The sequence below is a fragment of the Aulonocara sp. 'chitande type north' Nkhata Bay genome, linkage group LG23 (assembly GCF_057382095.1).
Source record: "Aulonocara sp. 'chitande type north' Nkhata Bay isolate Kocher_YH1m ecotype deep benthic linkage group LG23, A_spYH_male_GT1.1, whole genome shotgun sequence".
In the NCBI taxonomy this organism is placed as follows: domain Eukaryota; kingdom Metazoa; phylum Chordata; class Actinopteri; order Cichliformes; family Cichlidae; genus Aulonocara; species Aulonocara sp. 'chitande type north' Nkhata Bay.
The window spans coordinates 50,096,899-50,110,948 of record NC_141365.1 but is presented as its reverse complement, the minus strand read 5'-3'; the positions used below and the strand labels follow the sequence as shown (position 1 = coordinate 50,110,948).

General features: G+C 39.7%; 3 protein-coding genes across 3 annotated transcripts; all 3 read left to right on the top strand.

The window, feature by feature from the left end:
* Nucleotides 1-4,500: 4,500 nt before the first annotated feature.
* On the top strand, nucleotides 4,501-7,714 carry LOC147302934 (uncharacterized). Its single transcript, XM_086283346.1, has 5 exons — nucleotides 4,501-4,695; nucleotides 4,859-5,167; nucleotides 5,431-5,548; nucleotides 5,826-5,859; nucleotides 7,334-7,714. Exons 1-5 carry the CDS (start codon nucleotides 4,545-4,547, stop codon nucleotides 7,538-7,540), a joined length of 819 nt encoding a protein of 272 aa, XP_086139472.1. The 5' UTR covers nucleotides 4,501-4,544; the 3' UTR covers nucleotides 7,541-7,714.
* A 1,051-nt stretch (nucleotides 7,715-8,765) lies between these two features.
* LOC147302933 (uncharacterized) lies at nucleotides 8,766-10,500 on the top strand. The gene is made up of 5 exons (XM_086283345.1): nucleotides 8,766-9,066; nucleotides 9,153-9,461; nucleotides 9,542-9,665; nucleotides 9,820-9,874; nucleotides 10,010-10,500. Exons 1-5 carry the CDS (start codon nucleotides 9,003-9,005, stop codon nucleotides 10,205-10,207), a joined length of 750 nt encoding a protein of 249 aa, XP_086139471.1. The 5' UTR covers nucleotides 8,766-9,002; the 3' UTR covers nucleotides 10,208-10,500.
* Nucleotides 10,501-11,134: 634 nt separating this feature from the next.
* Nucleotides 11,135-13,529, top strand: LOC147302932 (uncharacterized). Its single transcript, XM_086283614.1, has 4 exons — nucleotides 11,135-11,210; nucleotides 11,421-11,741; nucleotides 12,051-12,195; nucleotides 13,418-13,529. Exons 1-4 carry the CDS (start codon nucleotides 11,150-11,152, stop codon nucleotides 13,527-13,529), a joined length of 639 nt encoding a protein of 212 aa, XP_086139740.1. The 5' UTR covers nucleotides 11,135-11,149.
* Nucleotides 13,530-14,050: the final 521 nt, after the last annotated feature.

Genomic DNA, 14,050 nt, shown 5'->3' with positions numbered 1-14,050 from the left:
GTTGCACATGATTTCTGATGGTGCTTAGTGGGGCTATTTAACATGTGAGTCCATCAGGATTGACTTTTGGGGCTGCCGTTAGATAGACCAGTGTCTGCACTGGTACTGAATTATATTTAAGGACGTTTTGTGTGATTGTGCGGTTACAAAAGGCCAAAATAGGCATTTATTATTTTTTCAAAGCGATAATAAATATTTTTCATTCTTCCATAAATTGCTTTTATTTTGAAAAGCAGTATTACGTACACTGAATTTATTTATGTGACTAGATGCTGCATTTTAATTCACATTATGCACAAGGACATGCTGTTACATGCATGCAGGCAGAGCAGCAACACACCAAGTTAATTTTTTCATGAATTCATGAACTTTGCAATCAATAATGACTCAAGCAGTAACTTACAGTGGCTTGCAAAAATATTCGGCCCCCTTGAACTTTCCCACATTTTGTCACATTACAGCCAAAAACATGAATCAATTTTATTGGAATTCCAGGTGAAAGACCAACACAAAGTGGTGCACACGTGAGAAGTGGAACGAAAATCATTCATGATTCCAAACATTTTTACAAATAAATAACTGCAAAGTGGGGTGTGTGTAATTATTCAGCCCCCTGAGTCAATACTTTGTAGAACCAGCTTTTGCTGCAGTTCCAGCTGCCAGTCTTTTAGGGTCTGTCTCTACCAGCTTTGCACATCTACAGACTGAAATCTTTGCCCATTCTTCTTTGAAACAGCTCCAGCTCAGTCAGATTAGATGGGCAGTGTTTGTGAACAGCAGTTTTCAGATCTTGCCATTCCACTTCTCACGTGTGCACCACTTCGTGTTGGTCTTTCACCTGGAATTCCATTAAAATTGATTCATGTTTTTGGCTGTAATGTGACAAAATGTGGGAAAGTTCAAGGGGGCCGAATACTTTTGCAAGCCACAGTATATACACATATCTATTTATTTATTAGAAAGAGTTTCATTTTCTATTTTTGTCAATAGTTAGATTTGCTTTCCTCGCATTTGAATGAATCAGGATATCATTTCATTGTGCTTTTGGCTTAATGACAATAAAAGATTCTGATTTAAAATAAAGTTTGGAGTAGTTTGAATGAACTTAAATATGATTTGGAAATGAAGATTTGATCGCAGAGTTGTAGAAATGCCACACGTGACCTTATACAAGCGAGGACGCTGTCATATTTGAGTAAGGGGGTGTAAAAGCCGAAGAGAGTGTTTGAGTGCTGCTGAGATGTCTGACTGTATAAGTGGGTCATGCATTGGCTTCAGGCTTCAAAGCTTTCAGAGGAAATGCAAAAAGACAGATGTGTCTTTTCAGTGTTGTTCACATGGATGTGTTAACAGCACAAGCAAAAAGAATAATAAGTACTTCATTTTCTATTTCGGTGGTTCTGGATATCATCAAATATGTTGTCAACGCTTCCTTAAATATCACCCCATGCTGCTGACTGAGTGATAATACCTCGTGAATCGCACAGAGGAGGATTAGTAGTTTGGATTATTATTTTATCATTCAACAACTGGATTAATTTCATTGCCTCATCCCCAAAGTGTCAAAAGTCGACACAATTAATGAGAACTTAATTGTGTCCAGTGATGCATGATTTATGTTCCGATATCTGTAGTGTTTGTAATCATATCTGCGATTGCCTTTTCTTCTCCTTCTGCTGGCAGGTCTCAGAGATAATTGTTTATGTGTCACCCACAACAATGTATAGAACAAGGCTGAAGCTGGTCAGGCAGCATCTGTTATACTTGATTTTGAGCTTTGCTTTCCCCCTTTTTTCTTTTTTGGTTGCATTTCTCAGATGAAAAAGAAAAGCCATTATCAGACAGCGATCTAACCAGCATTACTAACAAACAAGAGCAAACGGCACAAAGAGGAGGCCACAAAAACCCACACCTGAAACTATGAGAGGCTCCTGAAGCTGCGGTTTTGTTCTTATTTTGCTTTCTTCCTATGAAGTTCTTGTAAGCTTCGTATGTTTTGGAGTATTACCGCCCCCTCCTTATGTGCACATAGCCTTGCCTTTGCTAAAGCATCTTGCATCTTGGAACAATGGACTATCATTGCCACTGTCTGTGTAGGAGGGGGTCTCGCTCTGGGGTGCTATCTGTTGCATCCTGTTAAAAAGGCTCATGACTTGTTTGCTTTCAGCTGATGGTGCAGCTGTTATGATACAAACGCCTCCATCAAAACATCTGTTGTAACCTGACCATTATTCACTGCGAGCCTTATAGTCCATGCTGCTCTATTTTTATTAGGTACATGTTCAACTGCTCATTTATGCAAGTAGCTAATCAGCAAATAACATTTAGGCATGTAGACACGATCTAGATGACCTGCTGAAGTCCACACTGAGCATCAAAATGGTAAAGAAAGACGATCTAAGTGATTTTGAACTTGGCATGATTGTTGGTGTCAGATTGGTTGGTCTGAGTATTTTAAAAAACTGTTGATTTACTGAGATTTTCCCACACAGTGATCTACAGAGAATAGTGTGAGCGAGGAAATATCAGGTGAGTGGGAGTTCTCTGGGTGGAAAAAGGCCTTTCTGATACCACAGGTCAGGGGAGCATGACTGCTATAAGCTGAAGGCTGGAGTCACTCAAATGACCAATCATTACAATCAAAGTAGGCAGAAGAGCATCTCTGAATGCACAGCACATTGGGCCACAGCAGCAGAAGAGCACACTGGGTAGCACTCCTGTTAGCTAAGCACAGAAAACTAAGGTTACAACACACCAAAGTCGGACAGTAGAAACCTTAAAATAAACAACATTCAAAGATTTATTACCTCCCATACTGTAAGAGCACTGGACAGTCACATGTGTCTGTATGATCATGGAGGGAGTTTTCTAATGTTTGACCCTAAACGCTGCTTCTGTCTCCGTCCTATTTGTGCTTTGCTCATCATTTAAAGCCTGCATGCTTCGCTCAGGAGCAACATCTGTCCCAGACAGCCACGTTGACTTTAACGTGCTTCTTTCTGTAATACATGTAGCGTTGCATTAACACAATCCTGTACATGATTCTGTTTATTAATAGTAGCTGAAAGCAGAAATGAAATAGCAGCTAGCATGCATTACTGTGATGTTTTGACCTAGTTTCATTTGTTCACTACTTGACCATATCATTCAACTATATCATCACATGCACATTTACCGCCGTGACAACCTTTCAGATCTATACTGAAGACAACAGCAACAGCCGCTCTGTGTCTTTGCTTGTTTGGTCTGGTGTCTAATTTTACATTTCTGTCTGTTTACCTGTCTCTCTGTCGCAGTTTCAGTTTTCAACTGTCTGCTTGTAGCTGAGGATGTTTTAATGCAGCTTTCATACAAGATCAGAGGTCTGGATTTGGACTGGGTCATTGCGACACCTCATTCTTTACTTTCCGTTGTAGATTTGCTGCTGAGTTGTGCTTGGGATCATTGTCCTGTTAGATGACTCAGGTTGAGCGAGGCTTTAGCTGTCAGACAGGTGGCCTCACATTCGACTCGAGTATACTTTGGTACACAGCAGAGTTCAAGGTCAACCCAAGGTAATGTACCCAAGGTAAGGTCGTGTGCCTGCAACAAGCCCAAGTCATCACCCCCCCGCCACCGTGCTGACAGTTGATATGAGGTGTTTGTGGTGATATGCTCGTTTAATTTTAGCCGAACGTGGTGCTGTGCATTATGACCAAACATCTCCACTTTGATCTTTGTTCCAGATGTCTTGTGGTTTGCTGAGATGCAAGTTTGCAAAGCTAACCCAAGCTGCTCTGCTCTTTGAAAAGAGGGGCTTGTTTTAAGGAAACACTTCCAATCAAGCCATACTCGCTGTCTTTTCTTTCACGAACTTTAACGTTTAACATGATACTTGAGGCCTGTAGCGTCTGAGATGTAACACTTTTTGTCACAGACCTCATGAGAACATAATGTATTAAAACACACCTGAATGCTCCAGACCAGCAAAGCCCCCTTTTATAGAGGCCCTCACACGTGCTGATGATCAGTTGATGATTAGCAGCATCTCGCTGCTATCTTTGACAATCAGAAGCAGTAAGAGTGCGTTGAGTGTTTGTTAAAGAGATCATGACACGGTGTAATAGGTCACGTGTGGGTTACACATTTGGTTGACAAGCACCTCAGTTAAGTTCCAGGAGGAAGCACAGATCCCTTTGGGATTACATCAAGAATCCCATGTAAAAGGCTGGCAAAACAAACCAGCAGAGCTTTCTGCTGTGGCTAAAAGTGGCTGTTAGCGTTCATCTGAGACTTAAAAAATATTTTTTAAAGGTGTAAAGGGTTATTATGATACATTATTATATCCTTATATCTAAAACCTTTGATGTGAAAGCCTCTGAGGAGTATAAACACTGTGGCCAATGTGCTTTAGCACTAATGTTGTGATTAAAATGAAGACCCTCCAGTTTAGTCATTGGCTGAATGTTACTTGACAATTAGAAGCAGTTGCTTGTTGCGCTTCCCTGTCTCGGCACTTCTACCTTGACTCCACTTCTACTTGATACTTTTTCTCTTGTGGTTTGATGATTAGTGTGTCAAAGGATTGCATTCAGCAGGTTTCGTTTTCTTCTGGGTATAACGTCTTGATTTGTTTGGACATTGCTGCAGCTATGGACCAGAGGGCTTTGTGGTTTGCTCTGTTTCTGCCTCTGTCTTTGAGTTTTGACACTGAAGGTACTGTATGATTACACACATCCCATCAGTTTTAAAGTCTTGTAGAATAACAGCAGACTATAGCACTGACCTATTGTTCTTAAAGTAGCCTTTAACCCCTTTTTTGGAGACGGTTGGCGCAATTAGGCCAAACAGATCTTCATTACATCTTCTTTAATTGCAGAGACGATCATGAGAACCATTGGGGAACAAAAAGATGTCACTCCACTTTGCTCCAAGTCTAGAGTGGATTACATTTGGATAGTGTGCACGATAAAGACAAAAGGGAACAGGCCAAAAGGCTGTCGTCTGCAGTATCAACATGGACGGGGCTTTGAGAACGAGTGCGACTCCAGGTTCAGGCTGGTAAAAGAAAACCGAGTCGTGTTTCTCCAGATGATCAATTTAACAGCAGAGGATAGTGGGAAGTCCACCTGTGAGTGTTCCCGTAGCGATGGGACAGATATTATCCATCTCCTTATCTCGGCTGAAGGTGCGTGTTTGCTTTGTTCTTTCTCTCATACCTGTTTCTGTTTGCCTCCTGTGCTGCTGTTCGAGTTGTGCGCAGACTGCTGTTGAATAAATCGGACCTGCATCACAGACTCATTCTTTTGAATCATGACTAAAATGAAAACTAATTGAGGGACATTAGCTCTTGTACTGATCCTAACATTAAAACTGGAGGTAATGTCTAAAGTCTGGTTTTGCTCTGTTTTTCTACGTTTTCTAACTTTTTCTTTTGTGATTTTTTTCTAGAAGCTCACACTTCTCCAGTGAGGCAGCTGATGTCTATCACTGTGATTTGTATATGTACTGGAATTGTCATTGTAGTCGGAGTTGTCCTCGGATTTATCCTGAGACAAAATCGCTGCAGGTGAAAATTTGTTTCTTGCACTTTAAATTTAAGCAGTTTGTGTTTACAACACGCAGAGAAAAGAACTGTAACTTAAACAACTGGACAATCAGTAATCAAACAATTTTAGTTTGTAAAGATGATTTAATTGTGCATGTCAACATTTAGAGATTAGAGATTAGAGAGAACATTAGACACTAATTTCAATCAAACTGTATGTAACTGAACCTGTAATAGATTTAGGATTACCTCATCTGTTTCACTGAAGCATGGCTCTAACTGTCACTTTTGTTCACAGATACCCTACAAGGAAAGAGCCACCTGTGTCAATAGTAAGTGAATCCTCTTGTTCTTTATTCTGTTGTTCTGCGTTCTTATAACACAGTAAAAGAATCAAATTTATTGTGTGCATTCCTACAAACTATACATTTAGAAATCTAGCTGGCCCTCTTATCCAATGCAACATAAAACACTTGGAGAGATGCATAAATTCTGTATAAGTCAGAAAATATAAGTTGGGAAATGAAACCACTTGAAAATCCTCTCAGTTAGTTGGCAGCTGGCACTTCACCATGTGCACATGTCACTGCAGCAGTGCACTTGTAATTCAGAGAGATGGTGTAAAAAAAAAAGTTACACTTGGCACTAAGCGATAAAACCTCATGAATGTTCGACACTCTCAAAAACATTGCCTGACAGTTATGCTGCCAGTGTTTAGAGCATAATGCTTTGGAGGAGCCCACTTAAGACAAACGAGGATGTCTCTTAAAGGATGCACATCTTAGAGACAGAGAACTGAGAGTCAAAGGGATTTTTCTTTCCGTTCAGGGTCAGTAGTGAGAGAGAAAGACCAGGGGGACTTTGGTAAAGCGAACAGCTCAGACTTTCAGTATGATTCAGGTTTCGCAACAACACTTGTAGCAGGACATGAAACATTTTTTCCAGCTTAATTATGTGGAAACCTTTATTTACCTTTAAAATGCTCGAAATGTCACGATTTGGCTTAAAGTCAGACACAAACGCGAGTACGGAGCAGAACAAAAGCCAAGCTTCACTGTGAGGCGGATGGTAATGTCAGCTAACAGGGCATGAAGAGGCCGAGGAAAACTCATAAGAGACGCAGCGAGGAAATCAATGGACAGTCAAGTGCAAAATGAACAGAGACCGAGCACTCGGTAATTACAATAGAATAACAACTGTCCAAAGGTTTAAGCACCAAAATATAAAGAAACCTCAGTTTTACATTCAAGTCACTGACCCTAAACACTCGTTTTAATCTAAATCAAGCTTAACTTTTAGACCAAAATGATGTGGAGACGTTAAATCTGATAGTCACCTTAATATATTACAAATATAAAGCAAGCTCTTGTTGGTTGAGCTGTCTGTGTTCCCTGCGGCTCAGGCCACCGAGATCCTCGCTCAGCAAACACAGATGGGGTCACGCCTGCATGCAGGTCAAAGGTGACAGTCTTCAATTTGAATTTAAGCTGATGATACTCTTTGCAATCACTTCCCAAATCCCACCTTTATGCTAACTTTAATCTGGCAGAAGCAGAAGGAAGTTGGGAAGCAGCCATTATTGCTCATGTAACATCTGCTTGCAATGAAGCTGGCCAAAGCCCACAGAGAGAGGGCGAACCTCAGCAGCAGCAGCACAGGTCTCCTGATCACAGCCCGAGTGCATAAGCTCATAGTGTGAACTATTATGTGACCTCGTGTTTTTTAAAGTGAGTCACTGGCTGCCAAATATATATGGAAAGTTTGTTTATGAGCACAAAAACCTTACACATTTGGATGTTTTTACAGGGTAAAATCGATTATGATGCTACATACACAAGCCTTTACCGGGAGTCAGATGAGTTCTACCAGACTGTGCGACGTCAGGCTTACAACAGCGAGGAGGCGACAGATAGAGATGCAGCCATCACTACGGTGACCGCCCAGCTGAAACAGGAAATAGAAAAAAGAAAGAGAGATCAAAGTTTTGACATATATCAGAATATAACTTTTTAAGAAACAACGATTTCTTTTCTGTTTTTTTCTTTTTGTTACTGATGTGTTCATATCTTCAGCAAGTTTTTCGTTAAACTAGACAATGGAAGAAAACCACAGAGCAAGCTTTATATCATTAAATCATTATTTCTTTTGCTATGTGCCTCTAGGCCCTCAATTTCAATGCAATAAGATATGGGATCTGCTTTTAGGGTTTTATATTCATTCAATTAAAAGCAGCTGTTTTTAACTGTTTGCACTGCTGCGTGTGAGTTGTGTTGTTGTGGCCAGTGTCAGATGTTACTCCCACACATATGCACGTGTTTACAAAAAAACAAAATCACCAAACGTCGACCACAAACTAAATTGACCACAGACGTCTTATATGAAACTTAAATAAGAGCCGACATGAAACATTTTTGCATTCATGCACCTGAAAGTGAGAACTGAGAAGTTGAAGTTTACCCATCAGCCTTTGTGAAAAAGAGAGTTTCTCAGGACTCCTCTGCACTCCTACGCGCCCCCATCAAATAGTTTGTAGAAACACTTCTAGCTGAAATAACTAAGTAACCGTTTTCTGTATCGGTCGTTTAAATCATTTTTATATTTTTACAGTGTTGCTTAAGTTCATTGATGTTTGGGGACTTTCTTTTAGGCCTTAAGGTCCTGCCGCTGCATTTAAGTTGAGCTTAGGTCTCGATTTGTGGTGTGCTTGGGATTATTTTCCTGTTGCATGACCCAGTTAGGGCCAAGCTTTAACTGTTGTACAGAAAGCCTCACATTTGACTGTAGAATACTTTGCTACAGAAGGGTTCATGGTCGATTCAGAGTGCCACGGTCCTGTGGCTGCAAAACAAGTGCAAAACATCTCCTCCCACACCGTGCTTGACAGTTGGTGTGAGGTGTTTGTGCTGGTTGGCTTTGCAACTTTGCTACCAAAGTTGCGGGTGCACTGCCATCTTCTTTTCTCCTGGCAAGCTTTCCAAACAAGCCATACTTGTTCAGTCTTTTTCTAACTGTGCTGTCATGAACTTTAATATTTAACATGCTAACCGAGTTTTTACATTTTTCGCACGATCTGAACTTGAGGTGAATTTCTTGAGAGGATTGTGGCAGAGTATCAGCACAAACCTGAGTGATCCCGACCTGAAAAGTGTCAAAGCATCTGTTTTTATATAAGTGCTCACACTTTATTTGTTAGAGTGCATTTGATCAGCAGTACGTGACTGCTAACCTGTCCCACGGAGAAAGCAAGAGTGTGTTCATTTTTTCACAGGTCTGTGTAGAGTGCTGTGAAAGCCTTTTAAATCACATCACTGTATATGAGACTTATAGGAACTGATGTATTTTAACAGGAAAGTAGAAGCAGTCAGGTTCACTTCTGTTTCAATCCACGTCACATCAGGTCACGTACAGGTTACTGTGCCTTAACACAGAGTATTAAAAGAACAGCAGGTAGACTTGAGCTTGATCTCTTGGCTCTATGGACGGATGGAGACGTGGATGGCTCGTTCTTCTGCCGCTGTGTGTGTGCGCTGACAGCAGAGGTACGGCACTAAACCTAGTTTACGATAGAAAGCTCTACTTTTTGTACTGATGTTGGTAAAATGTTAATTTTGTCCTTTTCACTCAGTGACTCTTGTGAAAACCACTGGAAAAGGGCCAGACATCACTCCAGTGTGCACCAGTCAGAACCTGACTTTGGTTTTAGTGAAATGTTGGATCAGCACAGAGAGACACACAGGGGAAACCTGCTGCCAGCTATACAGACTACAGCAGCCACTAAAGTGCGGCTGTGACTCCAGGTTCACGCTGATAGACGTGAATCACACTGTGTTTCTCCACCTGACCAGTTTAACAGCAGCAGACAGTGGCAACTACACCTGCGAATGCTCATATGAAAGAGAAACTCAGGTTTTAAGTCTTAATATCACAGTGGAATGTAAGCTTGTTTGGTCTTTTTTATACTTTTCAAGATAATGTTGATCGTCTCTGATTTATTTATTTTGCGTCAATGTTCAGTAGAGGACGACACGTTTTCTGGCATGAAGTTCATGGCAACAGTCATCATCATCTCTGCTGCTGCTACGCTCATCATTGTGGTTGGGATAACGTGCTGTGTCACCCTGAGGAGAAATCCTCCCAGGTGAAAACTTTTTAACTTGTAAAATAACGCTTCATGATTTAAAAATGTCAGATTTTTTTAGCTTCTTTGAAAGCAGCACGAAGAGATGCCCACATCAGCAGGTTGGAGGTATTTAATGTTCACCCTGTAAACTCTGATGTTTTTATTCTAACAGAGAAAACCAACCAGGACCATCTAACTTAACCAGATCTGAAACTCTGCAGACTTTGGTGAGTTTGACGTAGTTCTGTTTCACACTTCTCAAAATGTTTAGGGTCATGTGACAGCGTGTCTATTTTCAAACAGCACTGTAATTAAATATTATAATAAATATTAAATATGTTTAAATCCGAAATGTTGTTTAGGATGAAGTGGACCCCTACATGAGCCTTCAACACCCGACCACTGATGTCTACCAAACTATCTCGTCAGGTCGCCCCCAGCATGATGCTAACTCCAGTCCGGCTACCTGTGATGTCACAGTGATGTACATTAATACTCAGGGAATAGAAGGAAAAGAGTTACATGTTGATTATGCAATCTATGAAACTATCAAGTACTAAGTTGGAAATATTCAATATCTACTTAGTATACAAGGTGCAGATAATATCTGTTTATAATATCTGTAAAGTAAAGAGAGATATTTTGTTGTACAGAAAATGGGTCCTATAGACTAACATGTCAATCAGAGGGTAGAAAATGTGCTTAGAGGCCTTTTTTGTTCTGTTGTTTTGTTTTTGCATTTTATGTAATTCTGTGTGAAACCATCAACTCCACAACTGTGAATCTCAGACAAATCTATATTATTATATTGCTTCATGTCTGTTTGTTTGATTAAAATCACATTTAATAAATACAGAATTTCTAATAAAGTATTTTTAATCCCAAATCAATCACCTCATCCACACAGCTGCATCTCAAAGACCAGAGGATTGTACAGCACCACAAACTACCAGAGGCTGTACATGTGTCGGGTTTGACATGTGTGCATTAATCCTCTGTTGTTGCTTTGAAATGTTTTACAAAGATCAAGATGTGCCCCGCTGGGGTGGGTTTTAAAGTGACCTGAAAGACACTTGAAAATAGGTAGATCTTCAAATTGAATTTAAAAAAAGGAAAACTTTATAAAAGAGGGATGACTGTTCCAGAGATGGAGAAAGGTGTGTCACTTTTAGATGTTAAGTGGGAGTGTGGAACCACTAGAGGACTGCAGGTTTGAGTGGATTTGGCTGACAGATGTAATGTGAGTGTTATTTGGTAACACATCAGTCGCATGTAATATTTACATTCCTTCAATGTTTTTGCTTCATGAATTATAATTTTAAACTAACAATAATGGGTGAGGCTACATTTGAATCCATAAAAGTACTTCCTGCTTTAACAGCAGCTCAGTCCTCTGAACTTGGGTAGCAAAGGGGTGTATCTGACTTCCACCCTGCAGTACAGTAGAGTACAGTGTACACAACCAGCAGCAGTTAAAGAGTTGTTTAGATGTATTGACCAGTATGGGTAGATGGAAACTGTGGTTTGCTCTGCTTCTGCTGCCGTTCTGTACAGGCACAAAAGGTATCGTGCACGAGTTACTTTTATTTCTAAAGGATCGCTTATGTAGAGCGTTTTGATGTTGAACGGTTAATATATGTTGTTTTTAGAGGGAGAATATTTCCTTTACCAATAAATGTTTTATTTATTATTTATTATTTACTTTAATACAGGAAGTGCTAACTTAGCAGCTGTAATTCATACTGAACTAACTTTTATTTTTTTGTACTGCAGCTGTGCAGGAGCACCGTGTGAAAACCATTAGTAAAGAAGCAGATGTCACTCCACTGTGCACCAATGAAACAACACAAGTTATCCTGCTGATAGTGTGTAAGATTCAAACAGAGAGGAGCAGAGGAGAAAACTGTAGTCTGATGTATCGACATGGACACGACTTTGAGCATGAATGTGACTCCAGGTTCACACTGATGACAGAAAATCAGACTGTGTTTCTCCACCTGACACATTTAACAGCAGAGGACGGCGGGAGCTACACCTGTGAGTGTGTACACACTGGAGGATCAAAAAAGCTTCATCTCAGTGTAACTGTGGAAGGTAAAGTGTGGATTTATTTAATAACTTTTATGATTTACACTTTATGTATTTCTCTGTTAATTTTCTGCAGTGGTAACATTGTGATAATAATTATCACTGACACGTCTGCTGTAATTGTCAAAGAAATCAAAAAGCTTTATTTAACGAAAAATGTGAAGCAGTTAATCTGACCAAACCAATTATAAAACAATGTTCAGAATTTAAATATATGACAACACACTTAATACAAGTTAATATTACATGACAGGCAAGAATGCGTAGCATCCTAATGTTCCCTTATAATTGATTAGAACCTGTTTTACTTTTCAGAGTTTTTAAATAATGTAGACGGAGTCAATGCCACCACAAACAGTTCTGCAGAAGTAACTTTCTTCTATGCTGCAGCTGGATCAGCTGTGTTCATCATCACATCTGGAGTTATTCTTGGACTGGTCTACAGCAAGAAATACAACAGGTAAGAGCTTTTTATAGCTCAAATAGTTAACTAAATAGTATGAAATAGCAAATTTATAACCTCCTTTTCTTTTTTAATTGTGTTGTTTGACAGCAGAAAACATCATGCACTAATAATCAGTCGTGGAAACGACACATGGAAACTGTACACGGTAAAATGTTGCACTTGCCGAACTTTTCTCTGCTGTTCGTTTTACTTCAAAAATGTATTTTTTCATCTTTTCTTTTGCAGGAAGCAGAATACCGAGCCGCACAGTGTCTTCATGCAAACGAAGAATGGGCTTTAATTACAACGACTTCTAAAATCAACACGCTTACTATTTATGTAAATGTTTGAAGAGACATGATTAGGGAACATTATTATTGTTGTTATCGTTTTATTATTATTATGTTGTTATGTTGTTGTTGTTGTTAAGGTATTGCATTTAAAGAGATTTATTTTTAGTATAACATGATGAATGGTTTTCTGGTGGATAAAAACGGAGGCAGGCTTGCTGCTTTTGTTCCTTTGCTACCTGTTTCACTCACCTGTAGATGTTTGAGTAAATTTTGTTTTAATGTTTTACATGATCATGTTGAATATTTCAAACATTCAAAGTTTTACAAAGAAAGTTTTGTCTATAACAAAAATAAATTGTTGATCTTTTTCATACCACAAAGTTTGTCTACTACCTGCAAAGCATTAGTGACCTTCTGTTACTAATCTGCATATTTTAAAGGTTTTATTAAAAAGAAGCTCACCCAGACATCATCTGGAGGAACACTGATGTTTCACTCTTAAACAAATATTCATGTTTTGTTTAAGAGTGATGTTTATGATTGATTCAAGCTGAGTGTTTCCCCAGTAATTAATGAGTCGTCACCTTGACCATCTTCAGTCTTCCTGTGTCAAGCTCCTGTCCTTAAAACACACATGACTCTTTTTCACTGTTCAGCACTGATTAAGCTTTAAACATGCCATCAACTTACAGACACCTGAGCACAAACGCTTGATGGGCCCAAACCACCTGAAGTTTAATGTGCAGACATTTTGTCCCGTCTTCAACAATTAGCTATAACATTACGGTCATGCAGTGTTAAATCATTATGAATGGCACTTTACATTTAGGCATCTAGCGAGTGCGCTTGTCCAGTTTTACTGTATATGCTAAAAAGTCTCCAATTCATTAGTAAGCAGACTGCTCATACTCTTCTTGTCTACAGCCTCTGTGTTGGTCTTCCAGTTCAGCCTGCTGTCAGTGGTGCTTGCACTCCACCACCAAATCAACATCCTGTCCTATTATAGATGCCAGCCATGTAATCATCGTCTTCTTTCTGAAGTCGATCACCAACTAATGGGTCTTTTTCACATTCAGGCCAGATGATTCCTCTGAGAACACACCGCAAAATCATACACTAGTTCTTTGTACTCCTCCACCTGCCCACCAGTAATACATCTAAAGTGTGAGGTGCACACGCTGAGCAGGAGTGGAGACAGCACAGCCCCTGTGGAGCCTGAATGCTGTCTAGTCTTATAGGCTGTGGCCTTTCTGTCAGGTAATCAGTAACCTGTGAGATAACAGACTAGTTCCCTGACATTTTCTGTAGTTTCTGTCTCAGAAACAGTGACTGGATTGTGTTAAATGAACTCGAGAAATCAAATATGATGCTCACTGTGTCAATTTACTCAATAACTCAAAAAATGTTTCATATTTTAGAGTCTTTAAAATAGCCACTCTTTGCTTTGACTACTGCTCTGCACACTCTTGGAATTCTCTTGATGAGCTTCGTGAGGTCGTCACCTGAAATGGTTTTCCAGCAGTATTGAAGGAGCTCCCAGAGATGCTGAGCACTTGTTGGTCATTTTGCCTTCACTC